This window comes from Protopterus annectens, chromosome 8.part0 (genome assembly GCF_019279795.1).
Source record: "Protopterus annectens isolate FY-2018-M chromosome 8.part0, PAN1.0, whole genome shotgun sequence".
Classification (NCBI taxonomy): domain Eukaryota; kingdom Metazoa; phylum Chordata; order Ceratodontiformes; family Protopteridae; genus Protopterus; species Protopterus annectens.
The window spans coordinates 1,978,756,477-1,978,782,013 of NC_056741.1; the positions used below are offsets into that span (position 1 = coordinate 1,978,756,477).

Sequence of the window (25,537 nt, forward strand, 5' to 3'; positions counted from 1 at the left end):
TTTAGTCAGCCAGAGACCACTGACATTGGCCTTGACTTCAGACAAGTAAATGCCAAACTGGAGTGGTCCAAGGACCAATTCCTGAAGGACTTCACTTCAGCTAGTCTTGTACAGTGTCCTGTACACACGTAAGATCCATCCTTAGCAGGGTTAAGATGGTCTCTGATTTATGTGAGTTTCACTTTTGTATTTCTAACAAAGGGCTAATGGGATTAAAATTTTGGACCTTATCTGGTGGCAGTAACATGGCTGTCCCCTAATTGTTGGCATATTCATTTGTCTTAAATGTGACTGGATTTAGGAAGGCTGCTATTTTAAAATTAAGTTTGAAGTGGTCCTGGTTACCAGTGTGGCTACCATATGCTTTGAATTTGCTCTGTGTGCAGGACTGGCCTGTAGGTTCACCTCATCTACAGCCCATCTGGTTGTTCAGTGGCATTCTTATAATAGTTTGACTTCTTTTTCTGCTCTGTGTTGTCACCCAAACTATAAGGTTCTGAATGACTTTGGTGTATAGGTTGACTGAGAGCCAGTGTCTGTAACTAAAGAATTGCTGACTTATGAAGGTTTGCTTAGGTCACTGCCTCTGCAGGCCACCATTTGGGGAATACACTGCACATGATGTTCTGGCTGAGTCTGCCAACCTCTGACTCTGCACTGATGTTCTAGCCAGGTGTGCCAGCCCATCGCTCTGCAGTGATGGTTCTGGATGGACATGCCAGCCTTTGACTCTGAACTGACAGTTCTGGCTGGGCATGCCAGCCTGTGACTCTGTACTGATTATTCTGGCTGGGTGTGCCAGCCCTTTGCTCTGCACTGATGGTTCTGGATAGACATGCCAGCCTTTGACTCTGCACTGACTATTCAGGCTGGGCATGCCAGCCTGTGACTCTGCAGTGATGATTCTGGCTGGGCGTGCCAGGAGTGCCAGCCAGTGGCTCTGCACTGATGGTTCAGGCTGGACATGCCAGCCTATGACTCTTCACTGATGGCTCTGACTAGGCGTGCCAGCCTGCAACTCTGCACTGATGATCTGGCTGGGAGTGCTATGTTCTAGCTGGGTTTGCCAGGCTGACTTGGTGGAACCACTTTCAAAGTCTGATGCCACATATTGATCTGCTTACTCTGTACCTGCCTTTTGTTTGTCACCATGATCTTGAGTTTATGAAGCACAGAATAGTAAGTATCTATTGCTCCAGCAGGGTTTTTGGATTTCTGTGGAAGACATGGGTACATCGGCATCTGTTAGCTACACAGGACCTTCCTGTGCTTTAATGATGGTGAGACTCATTTTCAGTAGACAAAGTTGGAGTTTAGCTTTCCTTCACAATAACTTTGTTGGGGATGCAGAGGTCTTCCAACACTACTACATCCTTATTTTCCCTCTCTCTTGGACAGCGTTACACTGATGGCTCCCATCTTGAAACCCATGGTGGTGGTAGGTAGTCCTGTCAGCTTGCCAACTATAAGGAAAACTTCACCCTGCTTCTGCACATTCCCATTTTGTGCCCTCACAGATGTGCAGTGAAGGTTACCTCGCAAACAAGGCCCCAGCCAATACACCCCATGCATCTCTCTCTTCCAGTAATTGCAGGCATTACAGCAGGGCTACACTGCCTTCCTTCCCACAAAGTAGATGTCCCAAGAGGCTACTTACTTCATCCTCCCTTGCTAATTTCTCTGGCTCCCAAGTTGCTGTCAGTAATAGGTCATTTCCATCACAGTCGGGGCTTTATCCCTGTGTGTGATAAAGCTGGCCAACTTTTTGTGGCTATTTTATTTGTTAGTTAATTTAATGTATTTATTTTATTTTTTCCATTGTTGGACATTAGGCATGGCCTACTTACAGGGCAAAGCTGTGGTAGCATTCATACTGACAGGAAGTAATTTGACATGAGAAATGTGGAAATTTCCTTACACTTGTGAGTATGTTGAGATATGGGGACATATGAAGAAAGGAAAAAATAGAATGTAAAATGTTTCCAGAGAAAATTATATTAAGAAAGATAAATGTAAGACAATTATAAGAAAAACAAAACCAGAAATTTGAAAGAAAAATGAAATAATTTTGGAGTGGAATTGATGCATGGGAGAGCTTGAAAAAATATTAACATGAAAAGGTAAATATTTCAATATATACATGAATGTAAAGATTTATTAAGATTGTCTAGGGATAAGTTGTCTATAAAAGGAAGCATGTAGTATAAATCTTTAAATGAAAGACTTTGCAGGGAAGTAGTTTGTTATATAGAATATTTTAATGCAGCATGTATTTATAGATGTAAACACTTGGAGCTAGTCTTATAAAGAACTTGGAAAAAAGTACTTATGAGATTATAATGGGGTACTTACGATATTCTTCTGGAAAGAAAGTTGTTTATACTTGTATAATAAGCAGTGGCTTTTGAATCTTTTCTAGGCAAATATTTGTATAGTAAAACATGTTAACATTATGAACCAAGTTGTGCTTTTGCAATGCAGAATCCTTAGTCTTTTTGATAAATGCCATGGAATATTTTACATCCAACATCCTCAGGCGAATGGACAATACTTTAATTTCTGATTCAAAGCAAGGTACCTTACGAGTTCAACCCCTCCCCCTATACTGCACTACAGTGTCAACACTGCAAAATGACTCCCAAGAAGTTGGTGTTGAAGATTAATCCACAGCCTTCTGATATTCCTGGAACCAAAGGTAGTGTGGCAACATTACTGTAAATTGGGGACAGGGTCTACTTTCTGGCAAGTGTTTGCATGTGCAAAATACATTTGCATAGGTTTCAATTGCTGTTGGAAAGATAACTGTCAAAGGCACTTAGCTCAGTCTGTGGTGGGTAAACTTGTGGAGAGCCAGAGACTATAATTCTGATCTATAGCTACACATTGTTAAACTTATTTGAATGTGGAAGGTGTTGGTTGTTACCCAAAGCAGCAGAGTACATTTACTGTATGCCCTTAAGGTCAAGACACTCCTTGCATATTCAGTGTCTTACAGTGGTATGGATCATGTCTGCTTTTTACATATTTGGTGGTAGCAGGTGGAATTTATATGCATATTCATTACATTATTATTTGGTGGTAGTGAGTGGAATTATATGCCCATTCTCTACAAGTGTCATAACATGCATCATATATCATCAAGAAAAGATCATTAGCTACATATCTAATGTCACCTACTTCATGTATCATACACATTCTATTCTGTCTCCCTTTAGTGCATTCCTGACCCTCGCCTGAAATTTTAGGCGGTAAGTTTTTTGTGAATTCTTTAATTTGCTGACCAATATCCCACCAAAACTTGTTTGATCCTAGTTTTTCTCTCTCCCTTACTCCTTTCCTGTTGTTCCCGTGTCCTTATTCTGTCTACTACTATTTTTTTTTCAAAGTTGCTCTTTCAGCACATCGGGGTACCCCCCTTTCAGTCATATTGAAACTACCTTTTTTTTTTCTACTCTTGCTGAAAGGCTTTCTGGAGGAAAAAAAGGAAAAAATAATAGCTTAATGGTGCAAATGTTTGAAGGGTATTTACATGAAAATGTAGGAAACATATTATTTTGTTGTTTTTATTACTTGTATCACTGAACTCTTCGTTGTCTCTTCAGCAGTTGTGAGCTCTGTGTTTGTTGGCAACTATATTCACTCAATATTTTGCATTTCATTCCAAATTTGTAACCAAGGTCATGGCTGAAACTGTACAATTTGGCTCAGCCTACTTCCCTGATAAGTCAATGCATTTATACTGAAATGAAAATAAGTTTCATAATAGGTTTTAGTTTAGTTTCTTTTGAGCCATATTTTTCATTACTTTTGAAGTGTGTCACATTTTGAAAGTTACTTTCTAGCAAAAGATTCTGGTTACAAACTTTAGTATGTACTAAAACTCATTTCCTTTGAGTGAATTTTGAGTCTGGAGTGTACAAAAGCGTTCAACCATTGCTGCTATAATTTCTGGTCTAACTTAAATATTAGTTTGTAACTGCAAAACATGTCCTGTACTTAAGCAGTGAGATTCAGAAGGACATTCTGTTTGTTTTGCGGTCGTAGGAGACACGTGATCTGCAGGAGAGGCTGACTGCACTAGATCATGAAGTGGAAGAAAAGAGTGGACAACTCTCTGAAGTGAAGTTGGAGTTGCAACAGAAGACAGACCGGCTAGCAGAACTGGAACTGCGGCTAAAGGACTGCCTTCGAGAAAAGGCAGAGGAAGAGGAGCGGCTACAGAGAGAACTTAGAGTGTGTGAACAGGAGAAGACTAGGCTGTCTTTCCAGCCACCACAGGTCAAAGTAAGTGTATTCTGTGACCTGAAAACCCTTACAGGGATGCCGTTTTGGTCATGCTGTTAAAATTTGATACACATCAACAAGTTTAGATTTATTTGTATGTGAAAACAATTTTCTTTATTTATATTTTTTTGGTTGGAGGCCTTTCACCATTGGGCCCCTCTCTGAAAATGGGCGAGTTCCCATCAGGTCAACTAAACATAACTTTTTTTTTTCTTCCAGATACTTTTCACCCCATGTCTGTTGACCACCACGACTCATTCCAGTTAGATATGTCCCTTTATTCTACTACTCAAGAATTTCACCAGGGATCTGGGCAGTAGCTGTCCAGCAGAGGACAACCAGGCAGCCATGAGGGTGCTTTATGCTTTCACCTGTGCCTCCACATCTGTTTGAAACATATGTGAGGTAAGTAATCCTTACCAGGCCAGATGTGTCTGGCTGTCTCCCAGACTGGGCCCATAGTCTTTCCATTCTGGTCATGACCAAGACCATTCAGTCCCTCCAGCTGGTTGAGTCTGGGTTATTCCCCAGACTAGGAAATAAATTCGTCCTTATTTTCTAGTATCAGCTGGCAAGCATTTCCTCCATTTGGTGGCTGACATTCTAGATTATGAAGGTATTCTCCTGTGCAGTAAACCCCCCTCAGGATGGTGACGTAGGCACTGCACCTTCAAAGATGGAATCTGTTCCCTGCCCCATGACATGTGCAAGCAGCCACACATGCCTCCAGGAGCTGTTGTCACTAGCCTTGGTGTATTACAAGCCTGTGTCCTTCTGACCACCAGCTTTCATGCAAGCCTCCTCTTACATGGGTGTACCAACAGGCCTGGAAACCACCTCTTCCACCTTTGCTCCCCAGGAGTGAGCAAATCAATATTGCTCTTCACTGTCATCCCCATATCTGGCTCTTCTTGGACATGAGCTGTTACTCAAACTTGGATCATCTGTGCTGTGGTCAGCACTTCTGTTCCTCTAGTGCCATACAGCCACAGATAAATAAGTAAAATCTTAAAAGCACTTCTTACAGCAGTTCTATATTACAGGACTTTTCTTGCCATAGGTATTTGTATCTGATATGATTTTTTAGTAGTTCTTAACTAGATCCATTACTGCCACTGCTGGGCTATAGACATCTCAGTCTAAATAAAGTGGTAAGAAGAATTTGGAAGCAATCAAGAAATCTTTAGTAGAGGTGGTAGTCTTGGAGGAGATGAGAAGAGCAGAGAGGAAAACTGGGTGTAGAGAATGTGAAGCTGCTAATTGACTTGATTGATCTGTGAGATCATCAAGCTAAAAGATGTATTATAGGTTTGGGGAGACTGATAGGGACATATGGAGGATTTCAAGATTTGCAAGGGCTCAGTCAGCTAACTAGGCAATGTTTAGGAAGGTCATAAGATGAAAGCATTGCAAGTAGGTGGACACATCATAAAAGTGACACAAGTAATGCAGAAATGTAGAAGAGGGAAGGAGTTGGGTAGAGTTAATGTAAAGGAAAATACATGTACACATAGATGAGATTAAAAGGAGACTGTATATAACTCAAAATCAAGGAACGAGAAGCCACAGAAAAGGTCTGATGAGTCTAGGACAACAGTGAGAGCAGAACCGTAGGGAATGTCTGAAGAAACAAGAAAGGAAGTGGAAGAGAAGAAGAAATTGGGAAGCAAGGGGTGTAACAGGAGGATCTGAACAGGCAGCCATCTGATTAAGTAGATAGAAGGGGTGCCTCAGAAAATAAGGAAGATAACTTAGCTGGAATCGGAGGGAAAGGGACTTAGCAACAAAAGGAAAAGTACATGAAATAAGTGATTAGGTGCTAGAGGCAGATAAAGCCTAGGTAGTAAAAGTAGCACAGAATGGCTGGAGAAGAACTGAACAGATTTGTATCACCTCACAGGAAGATGACATTGCACAGATAATAGTAGTCAGGGTCAGGCAATAGGAACATTAGTGATAGGGGAACCATGTTATACAGCAAATTAGATTGGAAGGCAGAACAAAGAGGAGAAGCTTAATAGCATTCATAGCAATTCCAAGAGTGGCATTATAATGGGAAATCCAGGAAGTGACCTGAATGATAGGCAAGGGTTGCTTTCATATGGTGGTCCATGTTGCCCTATCTGTTTTATTAAGGAGAGAGAGTTGAAGACGTAAGAAGGAGCTGAGAGCTGCAGAAAAGAGCATAGATGCATACAGATGAGTAAATACAGAGGTGTTAAGAGGTGCTGCTAATGCCTAAAGTCACTATTACAGGGAAGAAAAATGATACACCAGGTAAATAACTGTCTCAGGGATTGGTGGAAGGAACAGGGCCTGTACAACATTGGGATAAGAGCACACTTTGTCATGAAGAGGAACTGAGCAGCAGTTAGAAGCTTCTTCCAAGTTCAGAATGGACACTGTCATAATAAAGACTGAGTTGGAAAGTTAACATCAGAACAAGTGTGCATTTAAAGTAAGGTAGAAAGGAGTGGAGCTGTAAAAAAGAAGAAAATGTTACAAAATGGTGGAAACAGAGATACAGGGGCAGTAGGAAAAAGAGCAGCAAGTTCAAAGTAATTAAGTTAATGGAACATTATGTTCTTCAGTGTTAGCAGCCTAATCAGAAAGATTGGGAAATTATACAGGCACTAGAAAACACCAAAGCAGCAGACATAGGAATGACAGAAGTGTGGGTGAATGATGAAAACAGTGTGATATTAATGTCTTGCACAAGACTTGTTTGAAAGACAATGAAGACATGTCCAGCACTGGAAGGCTAGCAGTTTGTTAGGCAAGAGATTAGTGAAGGACATGTAAGCAAATGGAATCATGGTGGGTATAGGATATGAGTGGGTTAAGTGCATAAACGTAGCTATACTTACAAGAAAAGGGGAAATAGATTGCTGCTGGATTAATAAAATGTACAGATTGTCATACACAGAGGATGAGATAATCACATGCAAAGTATGAGTCTTGGAAATGAACAAATGATTATACCATTGAAAAAGTTGAGTTCCAGATGTGGATTGAACTTCACCAGCATCTTTGATTGCTAGAGAACACCAGGCAGGGGGAGAGTATAAACCTGGAGTGGATCACACAGGCTAGTAACATGCACAGATTAGAACTAACAAGATATGCAAGTGCAGTATGGTTTAATACTGCCACAAGCAAACAAGAACCTCAGATTAAGGTATGGGACAGAATAGCAGTAGACTGTTGTAAGTTTGCATAAACTAGTTAAATAAACAATATGAATGAAGTAGAAGAGCTACAGACTAGAGTCAAGAATGGGATGTAAATAGGCCTGGAAAAAGGTCTTGGGAGAGGAAGAGTATGGACCAGTAATATGAAGGCCACTGTCATTAAGAGAGACCTTTGAAAAGCAATTTGTGGGAAAATGAAATTGCTTAGAAAACATGGATAAATTTAGAAGTATAATGAGGCAAGGAAGATGTTGACCAGGGAGGCCAGGAGGGTAAAAATGTGGAAGAGGGAGATAGGTGAATGTAATGAATAAGTATTGAAAGGTTTTATTTATTTGAGGAACTATAAAGATGGGTTTGACCTATCCAAGGTGGTTAAGGTGGGCAAGTAATACATGGAAGACTTTGAGCAAGCAGCCATATTAAATGCATTTCTATACCACTCTTTGCAGAAGAGAAGGGAAGAAAAGGTGCCAATACCTGCAGGAAGACAATGGTGGAGGGTTATATTGTGAACAGAGTAATACTGAATAATGGAAGTTGTGAGGATAAGATATAGGGACAAGGCAGGGTCTTCCTTAAGCTGCAACCTGTCAGGGCAGCTAAAGGTGGTGCCACGGAAATAGGGAAGGGTAGTGGTACTCCCTTCCATGGTGGATGAGGGTATTGGGGTGATTATAAATGAACAATATAGCATAAGGTAGTTTGACCTCGGTAACCGGAAATGTTATGGAAAAGTTTCTAAGAAATAAATAGACTTTGGAGCATCCTGAAGTATAGCAACTTGCAAGACAGCAACCAGCATGGGTCCATGGCAAAATGATCTTGGCTGACAAACCTATTCTATGACTTAACTGCACAAAGTGTAACCAGAAGGCAGTTGGTGGAAGTACTCTACATGGCGAGCAAAGACCTCAGTTCTGTCCTTCTCAGATAACTGATAGGCTGGTTGGCTGGGCTGGGGATTGGAGAGCAAACTAGTCAGTGGAAAATGATAACGAGGAAGGAAACTGGTAGTTGTCAGGGGATATAATCTGAAAAAGCAGTTCGTTGTGGCATTATTCAATGACTGGTCATGTGGTCTGTGCTTTTCATTGTATCTACGGCTGACCTTACTCTTGATGTGGAGAATAGAATTATCCATATTCATATGTTAGTAAGTAGGTTTAGTGGTTTCAAAGGGGAATGCTAACCTATAAAGTAATGCAGAAAATTTAGCAATGTGGTCTGAGAAGTTGTAGTCTTTTTAATACAGCGAGTTTCAAGGTGTGTTATATCTAGGTCATGTTAGTGCAAAAAAATATTACAGGCACAGATGGGGGTGTGCCAAGAGCAACACAGGCAGAGAAAATAACAGGAATGATCATATAAAATGTTGGCCACCATGTTTAATGTAATAGACTAGACCACTACAGTATGTGCTTCATCCACCAGACAGTGACCTCTAGAAGCAGAAGTCACTAGTCAATCCTTAGTTTTGGAGCACTCTTTCCAGATATGAATAGTCTGCAAGGAAAAACATCACATTGTAAGACAAAAAACACAAAGAAACCAAAACAGAGACATCAATAGGAAGATATAGAAGGACAAGCTGGGAGAAATAGGGCCCCCTTCCTTAATTTGAGAAAGGACATGCATGTTTCACTGTTTTTATTGTCCTCATCAGCACAGCATAAGTGGATAGTTTAGCTGTACTGAGGAAGCACAGTTGATGCATGGAGCTGAAACACTTGATGTCCTCGGGAAATATTAAAAAGTAGAAATAGCAAGGTTTCAATTGAAGTGTGAGCTAGTGCAAAACATGAGCAATTCTAACAGTGCATAAAGCTTTTTTTGACCCTCCTCACAGCTGTCAGCTGCTTCTGGAGCCTTTCCATGTTTTCTGAACCCCACAAGCCAAATCAAACTTCCTCCAACTTGTTCAGTGTAATTGAAGCAGCAAGGCTTGCTGGAGAAGCAGCATATTATTGCCTTGGAAGGATTTAGTATGCCCTAATTTCCCCTTCCCTCCTCTAAGTTCTCCTATAATGTCCTGGGAGAGATATGCAGTGGGGCGTGCTGTTCCACTTTGACTCAACTACTGCCTGCCTCCCTTAAAAACAGTGCTCCTGTGTGCTTCCCCAACCACCTCTAGAGATCATCCGTGAGGTGTGTCCCAGTACATGCCCCCTAGACTGAGAATGCAAATTCCTATCCTCCCATGCCAGTGCCTCAGGTACATGAAATGCTAATTGATTTTGGATTACCTGGGCTACATTAAGAGCTAAAATGCTAATTGATTTTGGATTATATGGGACATACTAAGAGCTTTATCCCCTTTGTCACAGTGCTGGCCAGTTTAGTGTGTGATAGTAAACAGAGGATAAGCACTAGGTGAGGGGTGATATAACCATAAGGATAAGGGTCAGTGAGCTATCTGAGCAGGCATCATGTGCAGGTAATATTGATAATAAATATTCTTCAGAGTAGTATCTTTAAACAGATGGATGAAAACAAGGCAGTGCAGCTAGACAGGTAATACAGACCTCAACTGAGTTTTTTTTTAAAAAAGCAAAATTGGTTACCAAGTAGCATGTAATACAGTATGGCAGGGGAAAGTGAAAGGTATGTCCTATACTAGCAGTGAAGAAGGTAGAGGAAAAAAAGAAAGTCCTAGCAGAAAAGAGCAGGATGGCTTAAGATAACATGTTCACCAGCAGATGAGATTTAACTCACACACAGAGTGCATTTAAAATAGCAAACGAAGCACGTTGAATTTTTTTCCCCCAACATGCGAACAAATGTCATTTTTCAACAAACACTACCAAAATGGGGAACTCTCAGCATGCACACAGGAATTAGCTGAATGGTAGGATAAGCAAATACCTTCAGCTGTGTGTAAATATCTTTTTCCCACTAGTGGAACAAGAAGCACCTGGGTACTTTTAGTCTGCAACACATGCAGCAGGGGTAACGTGCGTGTGTGTGTGTGTGTAATGCCCCAGTTCGGGAGGCTGGCAAATTAAGTGATTTACTCAGAATCAAACCCTGAATCTTAAGCTAGGAGGTGAGAGCCTTAATCCTCCACACCAACTGCCAGACCTCAAATAATATGATTTTTTTTTCTTTTGATAATTCAGTCAAGATTACAGTCGGGCAATGTCAGTCCTTGGAGTTTCACATTTTTTGTGGTTAACAAAATACATGTTGATGCCAAACCAATTCTGTTAACTTTTTAAGTGATTTAGAGTAGTTGGATCTTATCTGTCTCCAGTTTTGCACACCATCTCTGCTTTTGCCTAATATTTATGCCCTGTCCTTGAGCAAGTCACTTAACCAGACTACTTTTGGCAATTGGAAATATGGGTTAGGTTTCTCAGTGGTCCCCTGGACTGCAAGACTGGAAACTACCTGTGAACCAGAGTACTTATGGTATAAAGGAAGGAAATTGATGTAAACATGAGCATTATTATACAAGTCATGTTCTTTGGATGTGATCCTTGGTTTCTTTAGTGTTGATATCTTGTATATTATTTAGCTATGAATCAATTGGACAGTGTGCGGTCTGATTTTAATGTTAACTATTGTATCTATGAATATATGTTTAAATTGACTTGTTTTTGCAGTCAGAAACAGACATATGAAATAATTTGTGGGTACTGCAGAACTGAAAAAAGACTTGATACAGTGAAATCCAAAAACCTATTAGTAATGCTGCAAGCCAGACTTGGAAGGAAGTGTTGAGGATGAATGGATATAATTCTGATATTAAACTAAACACAGGTGCAGTGTGCAACATATATTTTGCCTGGGGATACCATAAAAGCATCAAGTCTGATCTTCTCAGAGAATTGTATGCATAGTGACATGTGTTAAGGTATTATGGCCACCAGGTGGTAATGTTAGGTAAGAAACTGATGCCATGAATAAAAAGGTATTTTTTTCAAACCATAACAGTTAAAGAAATTTTAATTCTGATATATTTAGTATTTTCCATTGTGGGAAGTTAAAAATGTTAAAACAACACCATAAAAGCAAAGACAGTGTGTATGTAGTCACACCTCAAATACTCTGCAGAGTTATCATATAGTGCATTAATCTTCATTACAACTGTTTGCAGGCTTAGGAGGTTCACCAAAAGAGTAAAGCATTGAAATTAAACTTGATGCTATGACAGTGATAAAGGCTTTCAAGGATGAAAGTCGTGAAAAAACAGTCCACCAGAGTGGATGAATAGTATGGTTACTGTTGAAAGACAAAATGTACATTTGTAACCATCTGTAAAATCAGATTACAGTGATTTAATAAGCAGCATTACTTATTGATAACAGATGCAATGCCAAATACCAAGTTTCTTCATTACAAAATGCAAACCAGGAATTCTATTGTGCATATGAATTTAGCTCCAAATTGTGTGCATTTAATATACCATTAGAAAGATACAAATCCCTTAGATTTCCATTTGGTATCTTATCAGCAACAGATGTATTCTAGAGAGGAGTTGTACATTTACTTAAAGGCTTGGAAATAGTTGTACATAAGTGAAGATCTATTAATCTGGAGTCCAACACAACACAAACAGATCATAGCAAGAGACATGAAATATGTGTTGAAAGCTATTAGGAAAAATATAGCCAATAAATGGAACAATGAAAAGGAAGAATGATTTAAAATACTTAAGAAATTAGTTGCAGAAGTTGCAACATTACGTTTCTGCTGTGCCAATAAGCCAGAATCATTGTAAGTAGATGTTCCATCAGGACAGTATAGGCGATGTGATCCTATGAGAGAGAAAACCAGCTGTTTTTGGTTGAAAGCATTTGCAAATGTGTGAAAGACGTATGTGCAGATAGAAAAAGAGCTGTTAGCAGTGTGTGTAACACACACACACACACACACACACACACACACACACACACACACACACCACATTTTCCTGAATATATTTATGGCAAAGTTGAAATGGACACAGACCACAAAGCATTTTCAGAAGGTATAAGAATGAAGGACACAGACCACAAAGCATATTCAGAAGGTATAAGAATGAAGCACCACCTTGATTGCAGAAACAATCACTTAATGCAATCTGACATCAAAATATAACCAGGCAGTGATCTTCCTAGAACAAATTTGGTAAGTATAGAATGTTTTCAGACACAAAGAATTGGTTACAAGTAGAATTAGTGTTTAAAAAAATATTCACATAAAAAGCAACGCCCTTCACAGAACAAAAAATAAAGTAGCAATTAGCTATATCAATTTGTAAATCATTTTTTTAATATAAAATTAAACATTTTCACTGTGCATAACAAAGATTTAGAACTTTTGAACTTAATAAAATGTTTCTTCAGGTATGAAGATCAATAAAACAATTTGAACAGGAATTTATTCACATGACTATACATAAAATCATGAATGAAACCCTAGCATCAGTCTGGACAACTATTGTTTGCAAACCTTTTTGTATCAAAATTATATGAGCGTTTTGCATAATTCTAGTCTCGCATACTAATTCCTGCATTTCTTCCCACTCCTATCTTATATGAAAAGGTGTGAAAATAACATCAGGGTTCTATATAGGGCTTTGATTCAAAGTGCAATGAAAATGTGATCAAGTTTTTGTCTAAATTCTTTGTTAGTGCATTTGATTCTTGTACGCTAATTGCTAGTTTAACAATTAGAATCTCATTTAGCATTTCCACAGCTGTCTATGGCACAAGAAAAAGAATTTGAGGTACTACTCTTACTTAGAACTGCAGTTGTCAAAGATATCACATTGAAAGGATGGTCAGATGAAGAGAAAAAAACACCAATAAGGAAAATATATTCAGTTTTATTTGTAAGGTAGAAATACATTGCATTAAAGGCTTAAAATCCAGTGTTAACAGATGGGGCCCAGTCAAATGGAATGAGACATGTTTGAGAAGATGCCTGAATTACATCTTGCAATAGTAAAATGCAGAGAAAAAGCAAGGTGTGTGTAGCACCAACTCTGAGAAAATATTATGGAGCTGTGCCATCTGCAGTGAATGCCATAACAGTTCAGAGAAAACAGTGCTAATATACTGAATGCCTTTAGTATTGGTTGAGTACATCATGAACAAGGCTTCATCTTTTTGATTACAATTTTGTCATTTGCTGTTCTTCACAGGTAAATCAGACTGTGCAGTCTGGATTTGTGACCCTGCAAACACCAGTAAGGAAAATATATTCAGTTTTATTTTTAAGGTAGAAATACATTGCATTAAAGGCTTAAAATCCAGTGTTGTAGCACCAACTCTGAGAAAATATTATGGAGCTGTGCCATCTGCAGTGAATGCCATAACAGTTCAGAGAAAACAATGCTAATCTACTGAATGCCTTTAGTATTGGTTGAGTACATCATGAACAAGGCTTCATCTTTTTGATTACAATTTTGTCATTTGCTGCTGTTCACAGGTAAATCAGACTGTGTAGTCTGGATTTGTGACCCTGCAGTGATAGATTTTTTTTGCCTTTTATTTTACTCTCTGGTTGTGTTACAGTGGAATTGGTACATTAAAGTAAGGAGGGGTATGGGAGTGCAGAAGGCCTTGCATCCTTTCAATTTTTTTTCATCTAGTTAAAGCTTTGACTAGATGTTCTTCGTGTTTCACTGTTGCAGTCATCACACTTGGGTTATCTGCCTGCAGGTAGCCCTCAGTCGGCCCGAATACCAGACTCTTGGGATTTCTGCGTTGGATGCTGTCACCTCTTCAATGACGTCAGGTCATCAGGGGTATAAAACATACAGCCGATGCCATTACATCAGTCTTTTTTGCTGAGAAGGAGCCCGAAGCAGAAGCAGTTTGCAAGTGCCGGTCGGCTGCTACCTGAAATTTTCGTTTTTCCAAGTTTCAGACCTGAAGTCTGCTATTGCTAAGTACCCTCTTGGGGATTCTTTTTTTTTTGCTCTAACCGATGTCAGAAAAAATTAATAATTGCCTTGCCTGTGAAAAGCAAATACCGCCAAGATTTTCATTCTTACTATATCACCTGTTTAGGCCCAGACCACGACGTCCCTAGCTGTCGGTTTTGTGCCTTGTTTAATGCTCAAACCATTTGTCGGGCTATTTTTGTAGCTAAATACTTTTGCTCTCATTCTCCATATTCCAAAATGGGTTCAGTAAGCCATCCGACTACCGATCTTCCAAATAAGTGCAAAGACAGAGACGGACTACATAGGTCAAAAACTGTCAACGACGCTTCCATTAAGCTAGTCGCCAGTCCACCGGTACTCGGTGAGGTGTCTTTGCACCCCCTGATGCCCACTTTTACAGATTTGCAGGCCTCTGCTGAGACCCATTCGGAGACCGGCATGCTGTGAGATGCTTCTTCAACTATGGAACATGCGGATGTCTCTACCTTGGATGGGTCCGGAGCCACTGTGCAGGTACCGGCTTCTGAGTGTGTATTCCGACCTACCGATTTTCATATCAAACCGACAACTTCATTTCCTACTAAAAGTACAGAGTTTCTCAGGCCCAGAGTTCGCACTATGCCTAGAAAACTGACGTCCAAAGCACATACTCAACCTCCCATGCCACAAAAACAAATGCTTACAATGGCTGAAGACCTTGTTACTCTAATAGGGGAAGCCAGTCTTCCCCTATCAAAAGACAAAGAATTGAATTTCCTTCTGATTCAACAGACCAGGAGTCTGACGACTCTGACCCTTCTGATTACCAGGACATACCCTTATCTACCTATGATGACTCAGATGCAGAGGAATCCATTCCCTTTGCCTCCCCTCCAGAAGATTTTTCTTTTGGTGAAACCTTGCATACCTTAAGGAAGCATTTTCGCTGGGAATGCCAGGACTACCCTCAGTCCAAAAAGAGACTCTGGAATTTTTAGATTTGCCTCGGCACAGGCCTCTGGCTATACCCCCTGTCCTGGATATTGTAGATGATGTCTTCATGGAGTCCAGTCTTACTCCTGACGCTTTTCCACCAGCTCCTAGAAAACCTGACAGGTACTACAGAGTACCTGACTCTCACAAATTTCTCTTTAAGAATCCTACTGTGGATCCAGAGACAATTTCCCAAGGACCTAAAGGCATTAAGGCTACTACAGCCAAAAACCGTACCCCTTCAGACAGAGATTCTAGAGCTTTGGACAGATGGGGTAAGAAGGTATGTACCTCTGCATCTCTTGCCATCCGGGATTTGAATTGCCAGTTTCACATGTTGAAGTACCAGCAACATATTATGGAACTATTTAAACAAAAAAATGGTGTTACTTCCAGATTGTGCAGAAAATAAAGATTTACAAGAGTTGCTGCACTCTGCAAACCAAGTTAGTAAACATACTTTGCAGTGTGGGTTTAATGCTTTAAAAGCATCTTGCAGTGCTGCTGTCATTGGGTCTGTATTGAGAAGGCATGCTTGGCTTAAGGAACAAGTCTTGCCAGACCATGTCAAAGCAAAATTACTAGATGCTCCATTGTCAGGAGCATTTGTTTGGCACAAAAGCAGAAGTTCTTAAAAAGATAGAAGAAAAAGCTAAATTTATGCAGACCATCAAAGATTTCTTACAGGTGCAGCCACCTAGATTCAGTAGGCATTGGCCTTCAAAAAACTGGTCCTTTCCAGTCCCTCTTAGGCCTTCTCAGTCTAAGCCCAGGGGAAACAGACCACCAAGACTACAGTCTCAACGTATACAGACATCTAAACAATGGAGTGTTTCCACCTCAAAACCAGGGAGTGGTAAGCCACCCCCTTATGGAAAAAGTTCACAATGACCTTCCAATTATCCTTCCCAGCCATGCCCAAGTACTTGCGCCCCTAGGAGGAAAACTCCCCCTTCATACAAAAACCTGGATGTCCATTACTCAGGCCCGATGGGTTCTAAACATTGTATCCTAGGGATACAGATTCTACTTCCACTCACTGCCAACCCCAAGCGGGTTGCCAGACCTTCCTCCAAACCAGTGGGCAGAGGCTCAAAAGCAAGTACATTTCCTTCTTCATATCAGGGCTATTCAACCTGTTCCAGTAGAACAGAGGAGACAGGGTTTCTACTCCAGACTGTTCCTGGTGCCTAGAAAAGAGGACTCTTAGCACCCTATCCTGGATCTGTCAGTTCTCAACACCTTCCTAGTGGTCCCAAAATTCAAAATGTGTACACTGCAACAGTTTCTTCCTGTGCTAGCCAAGGATGCCTGGTTAGTCACCCTAGACTTAAAAGAAGCTTATCTGCACATCACCATAAGTGAAGCTTGCAGGAAATATCTGTGTTTCAGGGCAGGCTCTTTGCACTGTCAGTTCACTGCACTTCCCTTTAGCTTATCTACTGCACCCAGAGTATTCACAAAAATGCCTGGCTCCAGCCATTGCATACTGCAGGTGTAGAAATATTCAAATTTACCCATACTTGGACAATTGTCTGATTCAGGCAGACCGTCAGGAATTGCTACTTCAGCACCTGCTGTTTGTAAAAAGACTTTTAACTTCACTGGGATATACCATCAACAAAAGGAAATCACAACTGGTGCCCAGCCAACAAATTGTATTCCTGGGAGCAAGCTTGAACACAACTTCCCAGGTGGCATTCCTCACTCCAGAAAAGCAGGTCCATTTGATAAACTGTTTCAAACTGATGGCCACCAAAACCCATCTAACTGCAAGGAAAGTACTGCAAGCCCTAGGGTTCATGGCCTCATGCATTTTGTTAATTCCATATGCAAGACTGCATATAGGTTCATAGGTTCATAGGTTCATACTAGGCTATCTGCCCGAGGGCATTTACAAGCCTAGCCCATAGTTTTGTGGCTTACGCCACCCCTTTAGTATGGGGAACTATACCCATTATTTTGCTGTGCCTCTGTCGAGCAGTGACACTGAGGTAATCCCTGGGGTATATCTGCGATCTCCCATCCATTGGTCAAGATTTCTCTTGAACAAGGCCAGCGAGGTGCTCTGCCTCACATATACCGGGATTTTATTCCACAGCATAGGGAGTCTTTGGGTGATGAATCTATCCCTCCACCACGCCCTATTCATAGCCATGTCGAGGTTTAAGTCTCCCGCCCTTGTGGCTCTGACGGATCTAGATTTTTCAGGTGAAGCATATTCATCAAATCTGGGTTTGACATGGCCTTGTATGTTAGGCAAAGGTCACCTCTGAGCAACTGAATAGAGCTGGAGTTCTTTCAGTCGGGCAGCATAGGACAGATGTTTGAGACCCTTTATCCTTTTGGTGAGGAACTTTTGTGGCCTCTCCAGCTGCTGCAAGTGTCGGGTCAGATACATTCCAAATGGGGCATTGTACTCAATCATTGGTCTGATGAGTGATGAGTATAGGGAGACTATGACCTCCCTTGATCTAGATGAGAATCCCTTCATGATAAGGTGGGCAATGTAGAAGGTCTTCCTAATTACTTTAGCTACATGGGTGTCGAATGACAGACTACTATCAACTTGGGTCCCCAGGTCCCTGATAACTACTTCTGTGCTCAGTGGATTGCCACCTATTTGGTAGCTAGGTAACCTTGTTTTTCCCTAGGTATGACTATGCATTTTTGGCATTTAACTTTAGGCCATGGCTCTGGCACCAGTTATCCGCTTCTGTGAGACCCTTCTGAAGGATATCTGTGTCAGATGTGTTTTCTACTATGGCAGTTTGCAGTCATCTGCAAACTGTCAGCCATAACCCTCCTGTGTTTGCTTGTACTTCGAAAAGTAGATGCCAAACAAGAGTGGGCCCAGGACTGAGCCCTGTGGTACACCACTTGTGACAGGCTTTGAGTCTGACATGGCCAGCAACTCTGACCCTGTGTGTTCTGTCACTCAGCCAGTTTGTAACCCATCTTGTGATGTACGGGTTAACATTTAAGCTGATGAGTTTTTCAATGATACCCGGAGGGGTATTGTATCAAGGCCTCGCCAGATCGAGGTAGGCTGTATGGACTGCCTTTCCCTCATCAATGGCTTTGGTGACTGTTTCGAAAAAGTCAACCAAGTTTAGAAGGCATGATCTGCCTTTGACAAAGCCAAACTGGGATGGATCCAAAGTCTGCAAAATTCCTATGTCTTTATTTATGAGGTCCATTATGATCCTCTCCATGGCTTTGCAGATAAGGCTTGTCAAGCTCATGGGCCGGTAATTTTAAGGTCGGTGGAGGCACCGCCTTTGTGAAGTGGGACCACAGTTGCAGTGCGCCACCCTGCGTATCCAGAGGTAAGACTATGATTAAACAGCTGTCCTAGCTGTGGTTTAATTCCTCGTTGAGTTCGGGAGAGCACACAGCCGGGGACACCATCAGGTCCCATGGAGGCTGTGTTTTTGGAGACAGCAGTTCTCACTTGCTGAGATGTTTGGGGGCTGCAATCGCTTGGTATAGATATCTCTCCTTTTGAGGGGGAGGGGGGGGAAGAAGTTTGCACTGAACCTGTCAGCCAGTATGTTGGCAATGTCTGTAGGATCAGTAATCTTCGCATCATTTTGAACTAGTTCTGAGCATATCTGGGAGTTTCCTCCCAGTTTCTAACATAGCTAAAGAAGGCCTTATGATTGTCTTTTGAGTCTTTAGCTATTTTTCTCTCAAAATTTGCTTTGGATGATTTTATGAGAGCTCTTAGTTTTTTACTTATAGTGATCAAGGGTGTCTTACCTTTTAAGGATTTTGCTCTATCTTGTAGTAGCTTCCTCCTTTTGTTGTAGAGTTTGTTTATGGCTGGGGTCCACCAGACTGGACGCTTGCCTTTGGTACAAGGAGTCTTTGTTTTGCTTGGGATTGCCTTATCCATGCAGTCCTGCAGGAATATGAGGAAGCTTCAATGGTACTTAAAAAAAAAAAAAAAAAAAAATCTCTGGTGTCAACATTCTCAGGACCTGGAAACAGTGATTCCCATCATACCTTGTCTAAGAGCAGAGTTCTTTTAGTGGGCAGAAGCATGCAACCACAACAAGGGACTTCCTTTCATGCAACCCCTCGCCACCCAAACCCTCACAACAGGTGCATCAGACTGTGCATGGGGGTTCACGTGGCAGGCAAATGCATTCAAGGCAAATGGAGCCCGGAACAAATTCCCCTGCATATTAATCAAAAAGAGATGCTAGCTGTACAGAATTCTCGGACAGCCTTCAAATACCTTATCCTTCCAGGACAGCTCCTGATAAAGACAGACAACACCACAGTTATGTGGTTCATAAACAAGCAGGGGGGGGGGATTCATTCTTACCCACTCTGCAGGTTAGCCATGGCTCTGTGGAACACAGCGTTGAGCAACCAACTGCACCTACAACTCAATTCCTGCCAGGCAAGCAAAATTCACTGGCAGACAACTTAAGCAGAAATCTGTTGGACCCTCATGAATGGAAACTGGAACCCAACTCATTCAAACTTCTAGCCCAGAGGTGGGGAATACCAGAGGTGAACCTTTTTGCCTCCCCCCAAAACCACCAATTGAGCAAATTTTGCACCAGGAACCCTCACAGCAGAGCCTGGAAGGTAGACGCCTATCCTTTACATGGGAAAACCTCTCAATTTATGCCTTTCCTCCTCTGCCCCTCCTCTCAAAAGTGCTACTCAAGATCAAACAGGACAGGCCAAGGGCAGTCTTTATTGTACCAGACTGGCCACGCCAACACTGGTACCCAATCCTATGCAGTCTGTTAGCAGTGCCACCCTGGCACCTACATCAGACACCTTCCTTGCTGTCTCAGCAGGAGGGACAGATTTTGCATCCAGAGCTGCAAACCCTAAACATTGCAGCCTGGCTTATCCCCTGAATAAACCACCAGCATCTCTCAGCAAACAGGTGCTGGACATCATCCTTGAGGCCAGAAGGCCTACTACTATGAAATCCTATGCTGAAAAGTGGAAAAGATGATATTGTTCTTGGAGTCAGTCTCAAGGAAAGGACACTGCTGTGCCCACCTTACCTCAAATCCTTGATTACCTAGCAGAGCTGCTCACAGAGGCCTATCCTTCTCATCCATTAAGATTCATGCCTCTGCCATCTCAGCTCATTATAATATTGTGCCACCTCTCTTTTCTCACCCTCTCATCAAACAGTTCCTGAAAGGAGCTAACAATTTAAGGCCCCCCCCAGGAGAGCTCCCACCCCAGCCTGGGACCTTAACTTTGTACTGGAGAAGCTGACACTTCCCCCTTTTGAACCTGCTGCTTCAGCAGAGTTAAAATTCCACTCTTGGAAAACAGCCTTACTTCTAGCTATTACTTCAGCAAGAAGAGTGTCTGAGTTTCAGGCACTAATGGCAGTGGAGCCCTTTATTATTTTCCATGCTGACAGGGTCTTCCTCAGAACTTAACCCTCCTTTATGCCCAAGGTGGTATCCAGTTTGGCTTTAAACCAATCCATTTCCCAACCTTTTTCCCTAATCCTCAGAATAGAGGGGAAAGGATCCTGCACTCCTTGGACGTGCACAGACAGCTCAGGTTCTACCTTGACAGGACTAAGGCTTTCAGAAAATCTGACCAGCTGCTACTCAGCTTTGCTGCAGGGGCAGAGGGCAAGGCCATTTCGAAGCAAACCGTTTCCAAATGGATAGCACACTGCATCCATTTCTGCTACAATCACCATGGAAAACCTACCCCTCTGGGGATCAGAACTCGTTCCACTAAAGCTACTTCAACCTCTACAGCATTTCTCAGGTGATTCCCTACCAGGGACATCTTGGAAGCTGCAACCTGGAGTTCTGTACACACCTTCACCAAGCATTACTACTTACCGATTTTTTCTAAATCCAGAGCTGGACTTGCTACAGCAGTCTTACAAGGCCTGCTAGCCAGCCCTAACACTTCTTGACTGCCTCCACCCTTCCTCAGCTTTGGGAATCAACCCAAGTGTGATGACTGCAACAGTGAAACATGAAGAATGTAGATGTTCAAGTGTATTCACTGTTGCAGTCCTGGTTTCCCTCCCTCCGGCCACTTAGCTTTTTTTATCCTTTCTACCTATCCTCTTTATGGCCATCTTTTATGGCAGGGGTGTTTACTTTTTACTGGAGGTGTTCCACACCATGTAATAGCTTCCTATTTTGGGAGGCTCCTGACATCGGAGGCAAGAAAAATTGATGTAATGGTGTCGGCTGCATGTTTTATACCACTGATGTCATGGAAGAGACGACAGCATCCGACACAGAAATCCCAAGACTCTGGTATTCAGGCCGACTGAGGGCTACCTACAAGCAGATAACCCAAGTATGATGACTGCAACAGTGAATACACTCGAACATCTACATTTATGTTAAGTGTACACAACTGTACTTTTCATCTGGTTGAAGCTCAACATGATTTTATTTTTATAAGACGTATTTAAATTAGCATTCCCAGCAACATATTTTCCATCGAATCAAACAACTCCAGTTTGTTTCATTAAAGAAGTCTTGTACTATTTCACGTGTATGGAGGATTATTCCAAGTCCTCTGAAATACTGTAACTGGCGTACACAACAGTAAAAAGGCTAATTAGTGTATTGAAGTCTTAAAATGTTTCCTAAAGCTTATCCTTATAAGGATCATCTTGCAGTATCGGAATGTAAGAGTACTCAGTAGCAGGGAATTAGTGACTGACAATCTCGCATGTTAATTTACAGAAGACTGGAGAGCAGTTTGCCTACTTTATTACTGCTTATATCAGAAAGTCAGTATAAATTAGATGCTGGAAAGACGTCTGCCAAAAAATGAATTAGTACTAGGACAGAAATTCTAGAAGACCACTAGATTTACAGGGTGTAGAGAGAGTATGAAAACAAAAGCCCTTTAGCCATGCAGACCAAAATGTACAATCAGCACTTCTGAGAATGCCACTGTATTCTCCACTTCTCTTTTTCTACCAGTTATGGACTCTGTCCTCCTCCTGTTTTTCCTTGATTCCCTGCCATTTCACTTATGCCTATGTATACAGTAGTTTATGGGTATTCCCTGCCTGTTGTAACTGTCTTGGTCACAGCCTGGTGTGTGTTAGCCATTGTCAGTCTAGAACAATCTTGATCAGTTCAGTGCTGTTCCTGTTTGGCTTCCTTCCCCCATCTAATTTCAGCAAGATCACCTTATTTTTACTGGTCCTCATAACTTCTGATGTTGACAGGCTTCATATTCCACTCTTCTATGAAGACTGCCTTTGCTATCCGTTTCTGTTATCTGGCCACCCATTCAAACTCCCTTTGCCTTACCTAGAGTATAATTCTGCTTGGGTTCCCAGGCTAGGCCTTAGTTCAAGCCCTAGATAATTCCTAATCTGCAGCTTTCTCTTTCATCCTCTTACATAGTACTTTGCCTTTTTACATAATCTGCTTTGTCAAGACTAGCTTACAGTATCCTCTCACATAAGGACCACTGCATGTTATGAGCCTTCTGACTTCTTGCTTACCTCTTCCTTCCCCAAGTCTCCTGTTGCAGCTACCAGTGCTTCTGCTGTGTCTTGTTCATTTTCCTTTATTTCATAATAATAATTAAGCTTCCTTCCCTACTATCAATATCTTGTACCTACTGCCTTCATTTCTTACCCCTATCCCTTCTTTCTCTTCATTGTGACTCTCTTGTTCACAGTTTGTGTCATCTGCAGATGGATGCCTCATCCACCACGTCTGACTTGTTTTTAGCTAGGGAAGAGCACTTCTTATCCAGTATGCTTACTACTTAGTGCTGGAAATGCTTATTTTAAGATTTTTAAAATGTACATATTGGTCAACTAATAGTAAACTGGTCCTTCCTTGTCCCTTTAAGGCTTTGACCTAGGCCAGAAAAGTAAGGGTAAATGTATGTAAATATAATTTTAGTATAGCCAATATGTTTCGTGGAGGTGGGAGGAAACTGAAATACTTGAAGAAACTAACCATGTTAGAATGTATCAGTAGACCAATGATTGTAAAGAGACCTTCACTACCACGTCTTCATGCTACTGAAGAGAATGATGGCAGGTCTCCTGGTAGCCTTGTTGACCCTGTTCTGTTAGCTGCATTGCCTATTTGTATTCCTATGTTTCTGATCATGTCTTGCTGTAATATTCTTGATTAACAACTGTTACCTCAATTGCAGTCTTCAGCCTTCCACACTCTTCTTGCCTGTATGCTTCCTGGCTTATTACCCTTTAGGTTAGGGAGAGCAGTTCTCCACTGGTCTGTTCACCTCTAAGAAGTGTTTTTTCAGCTCAGAATGAAGGTAATTTGGTAACCTAGCAGTACTGTGTTATGCTACATGCCTAAGCTGCATTTACCTTGATTGCTTAAGGTATTTTGTATGCATTCATGTCCTTGTGTGTGAATCTAATTTTGAAGATCATATAAACATAGCCAAGTAGCCTTAGGAATAATGACATCCTACACTTTATCTGCTTCCTCCAGTTTCCAGTCTCTCTCCCTTAAAAGGACATAGTCCATTCAAAACATTTTTATTCGTCCACAAAACCTGAAGTCTCCAGGAAGCCACACTAGTTACTCTGTAAGGTTTGTAACCTGTCCCCCCACTACTGTTAAAGTATAGTTAGTCTATTTATCCTAAGAAAACTGGATGTTGTTTTCCCCTGGAGTCAGTAGATTCCAACAGCATCCATGCTCGACAAGGATCCCCCAACACCCACGCTGAATTTATAACTGTAAAAGTCACCTGATAAAACAAAATAAATGTTTTTGTTATTTATATAATAATTGTAATAACACTGGTGCATCTCTGATGTACTGTAACCGATTTTGCATTGCCCAGCAAACTTTTTTGGCTTGACCTTAAACTTCATTTGAAAGGTGGAGAATAGTTTGGCTACTAAATAAGGAATGTGTTTTATTTAATTTTCTAGCACTGCTTATCTTGTGTTAAGTGCACTTTTAGCAATTGAAACTACAATGATGCAAAGTCTGCCATGTTAACTTTAACAAAACATTGTTCAATTTCCAGAATTGGCTATGCTGATTTATTAAGCAGGGTCAACAGGAAACATAATTACATTGGTTGTGTTTTCTTGAATGGAGACAACTCTGTAAAATGTTTATCGATGCAGTTTGTTTAATTTCTAACTTAATTAATTGTCTTCACACAGTACATTACAAAAACAGTGGAGGTTGATTCACCAAGACTAAAGCAGGCCCTCTGTGATGCACAGTCAAGGAATGAGCATTTCCAAGAACAGATTGCAATGCAGAAGCAACTGATAAGGGATTTGGAGCAGCAGCTGCAAGAGTCGCAACAGCAAAATGTACAGCTTCATGCAGAGGTATGAGAACAGATTTTAATGTCTAAATGTATTCCATCATGCACTTATCACTGAGAAACTTTCCCTTTAGAAAAACTCATCTGGTATTTCTATGTATTTTGCATATATTCCTGTATGTTCATGCTGGTACAGGCCACAGCAAAATATTGAACCACTTGTGTTATTTAAAACAATGTGAAAAAAAAATGTAAACTGAAAAAGAAGCATTTTTATTGCTACTATTGTTTTTTGGCCCCATCATCTCAACATTCAGGTACCTTTGACCAATTTATTTCAACCCCTTTTCTGGTCTCCCTTGTCTCGTAACACCCCTGGGTGGGCATCATTTACACAGTAACACACACCCTATTGGGGCATTATTGCTTGTGTATTAGTAACTGCTTTGAATATTTAAATGTATCTACTGATGTCCTTTCATATAACTGTTGCACGATTCATAACAGAAAGGATCCCCTGCCAAGGGCGGCCCGATGTCCGGTCAGTATACCAAAGCCTTTAGATTGCTTTAAGTTACACCGTACTTCACATGCTTGCTCCTCGCATAATGTAGGGCAAAAATCTCGCGTCCAGATGTACCATTCTCAGAACTCCTTTGTCAAAAGTCCAAATGCCATCTGTGATTGTCAGTCTGATTGCCCAAGTAGTTGCTGGTGTACCTAGCCATTCAAATAAGTGCTCTATTGGGGTTTTTTTTTTTTTGCTCATCACCTTTATCCTTTGATTAAGAGGTCACCTTCATGAAGGAGGAAGGACTGTATTATTTGTGGAGATGAGCCAAGTATGATTTCAGTAATATGAAAATGCTCTGAGAAAAAAGTCAGGTACGCTCTGCCATTTTATTTTTATGCTTGTACTTCTAGTATGTCAGTGTTGTAAAATCCCTCAACT

At 41.1% G+C, this 25,537-nt stretch overlaps 1 protein-coding gene across 4 annotated transcripts in view; it reads left to right on the forward strand.

Moving 5' to 3' along the window:
* Positions 1-25,537, forward strand: part of KIFC3 (kinesin family member C3) — a 663,225-nt gene that overhangs the window by 431,408 nt on the left and 206,280 nt on the right. For all 4 annotated transcript variants that reach the window (XM_044081520.1, XM_044081521.1, XM_044081522.1 and 1 more), the window contains 2 exons: positions 4,045-4,284; positions 24,476-24,649. In XM_044081520.1, the coding sequence (XP_043937455.1) occupies positions 4,045-4,284; positions 24,476-24,649 (414 nt within the window). The remainder of the gene's footprint in view (positions 1-4,044; positions 4,285-24,475; positions 24,650-25,537) is intronic.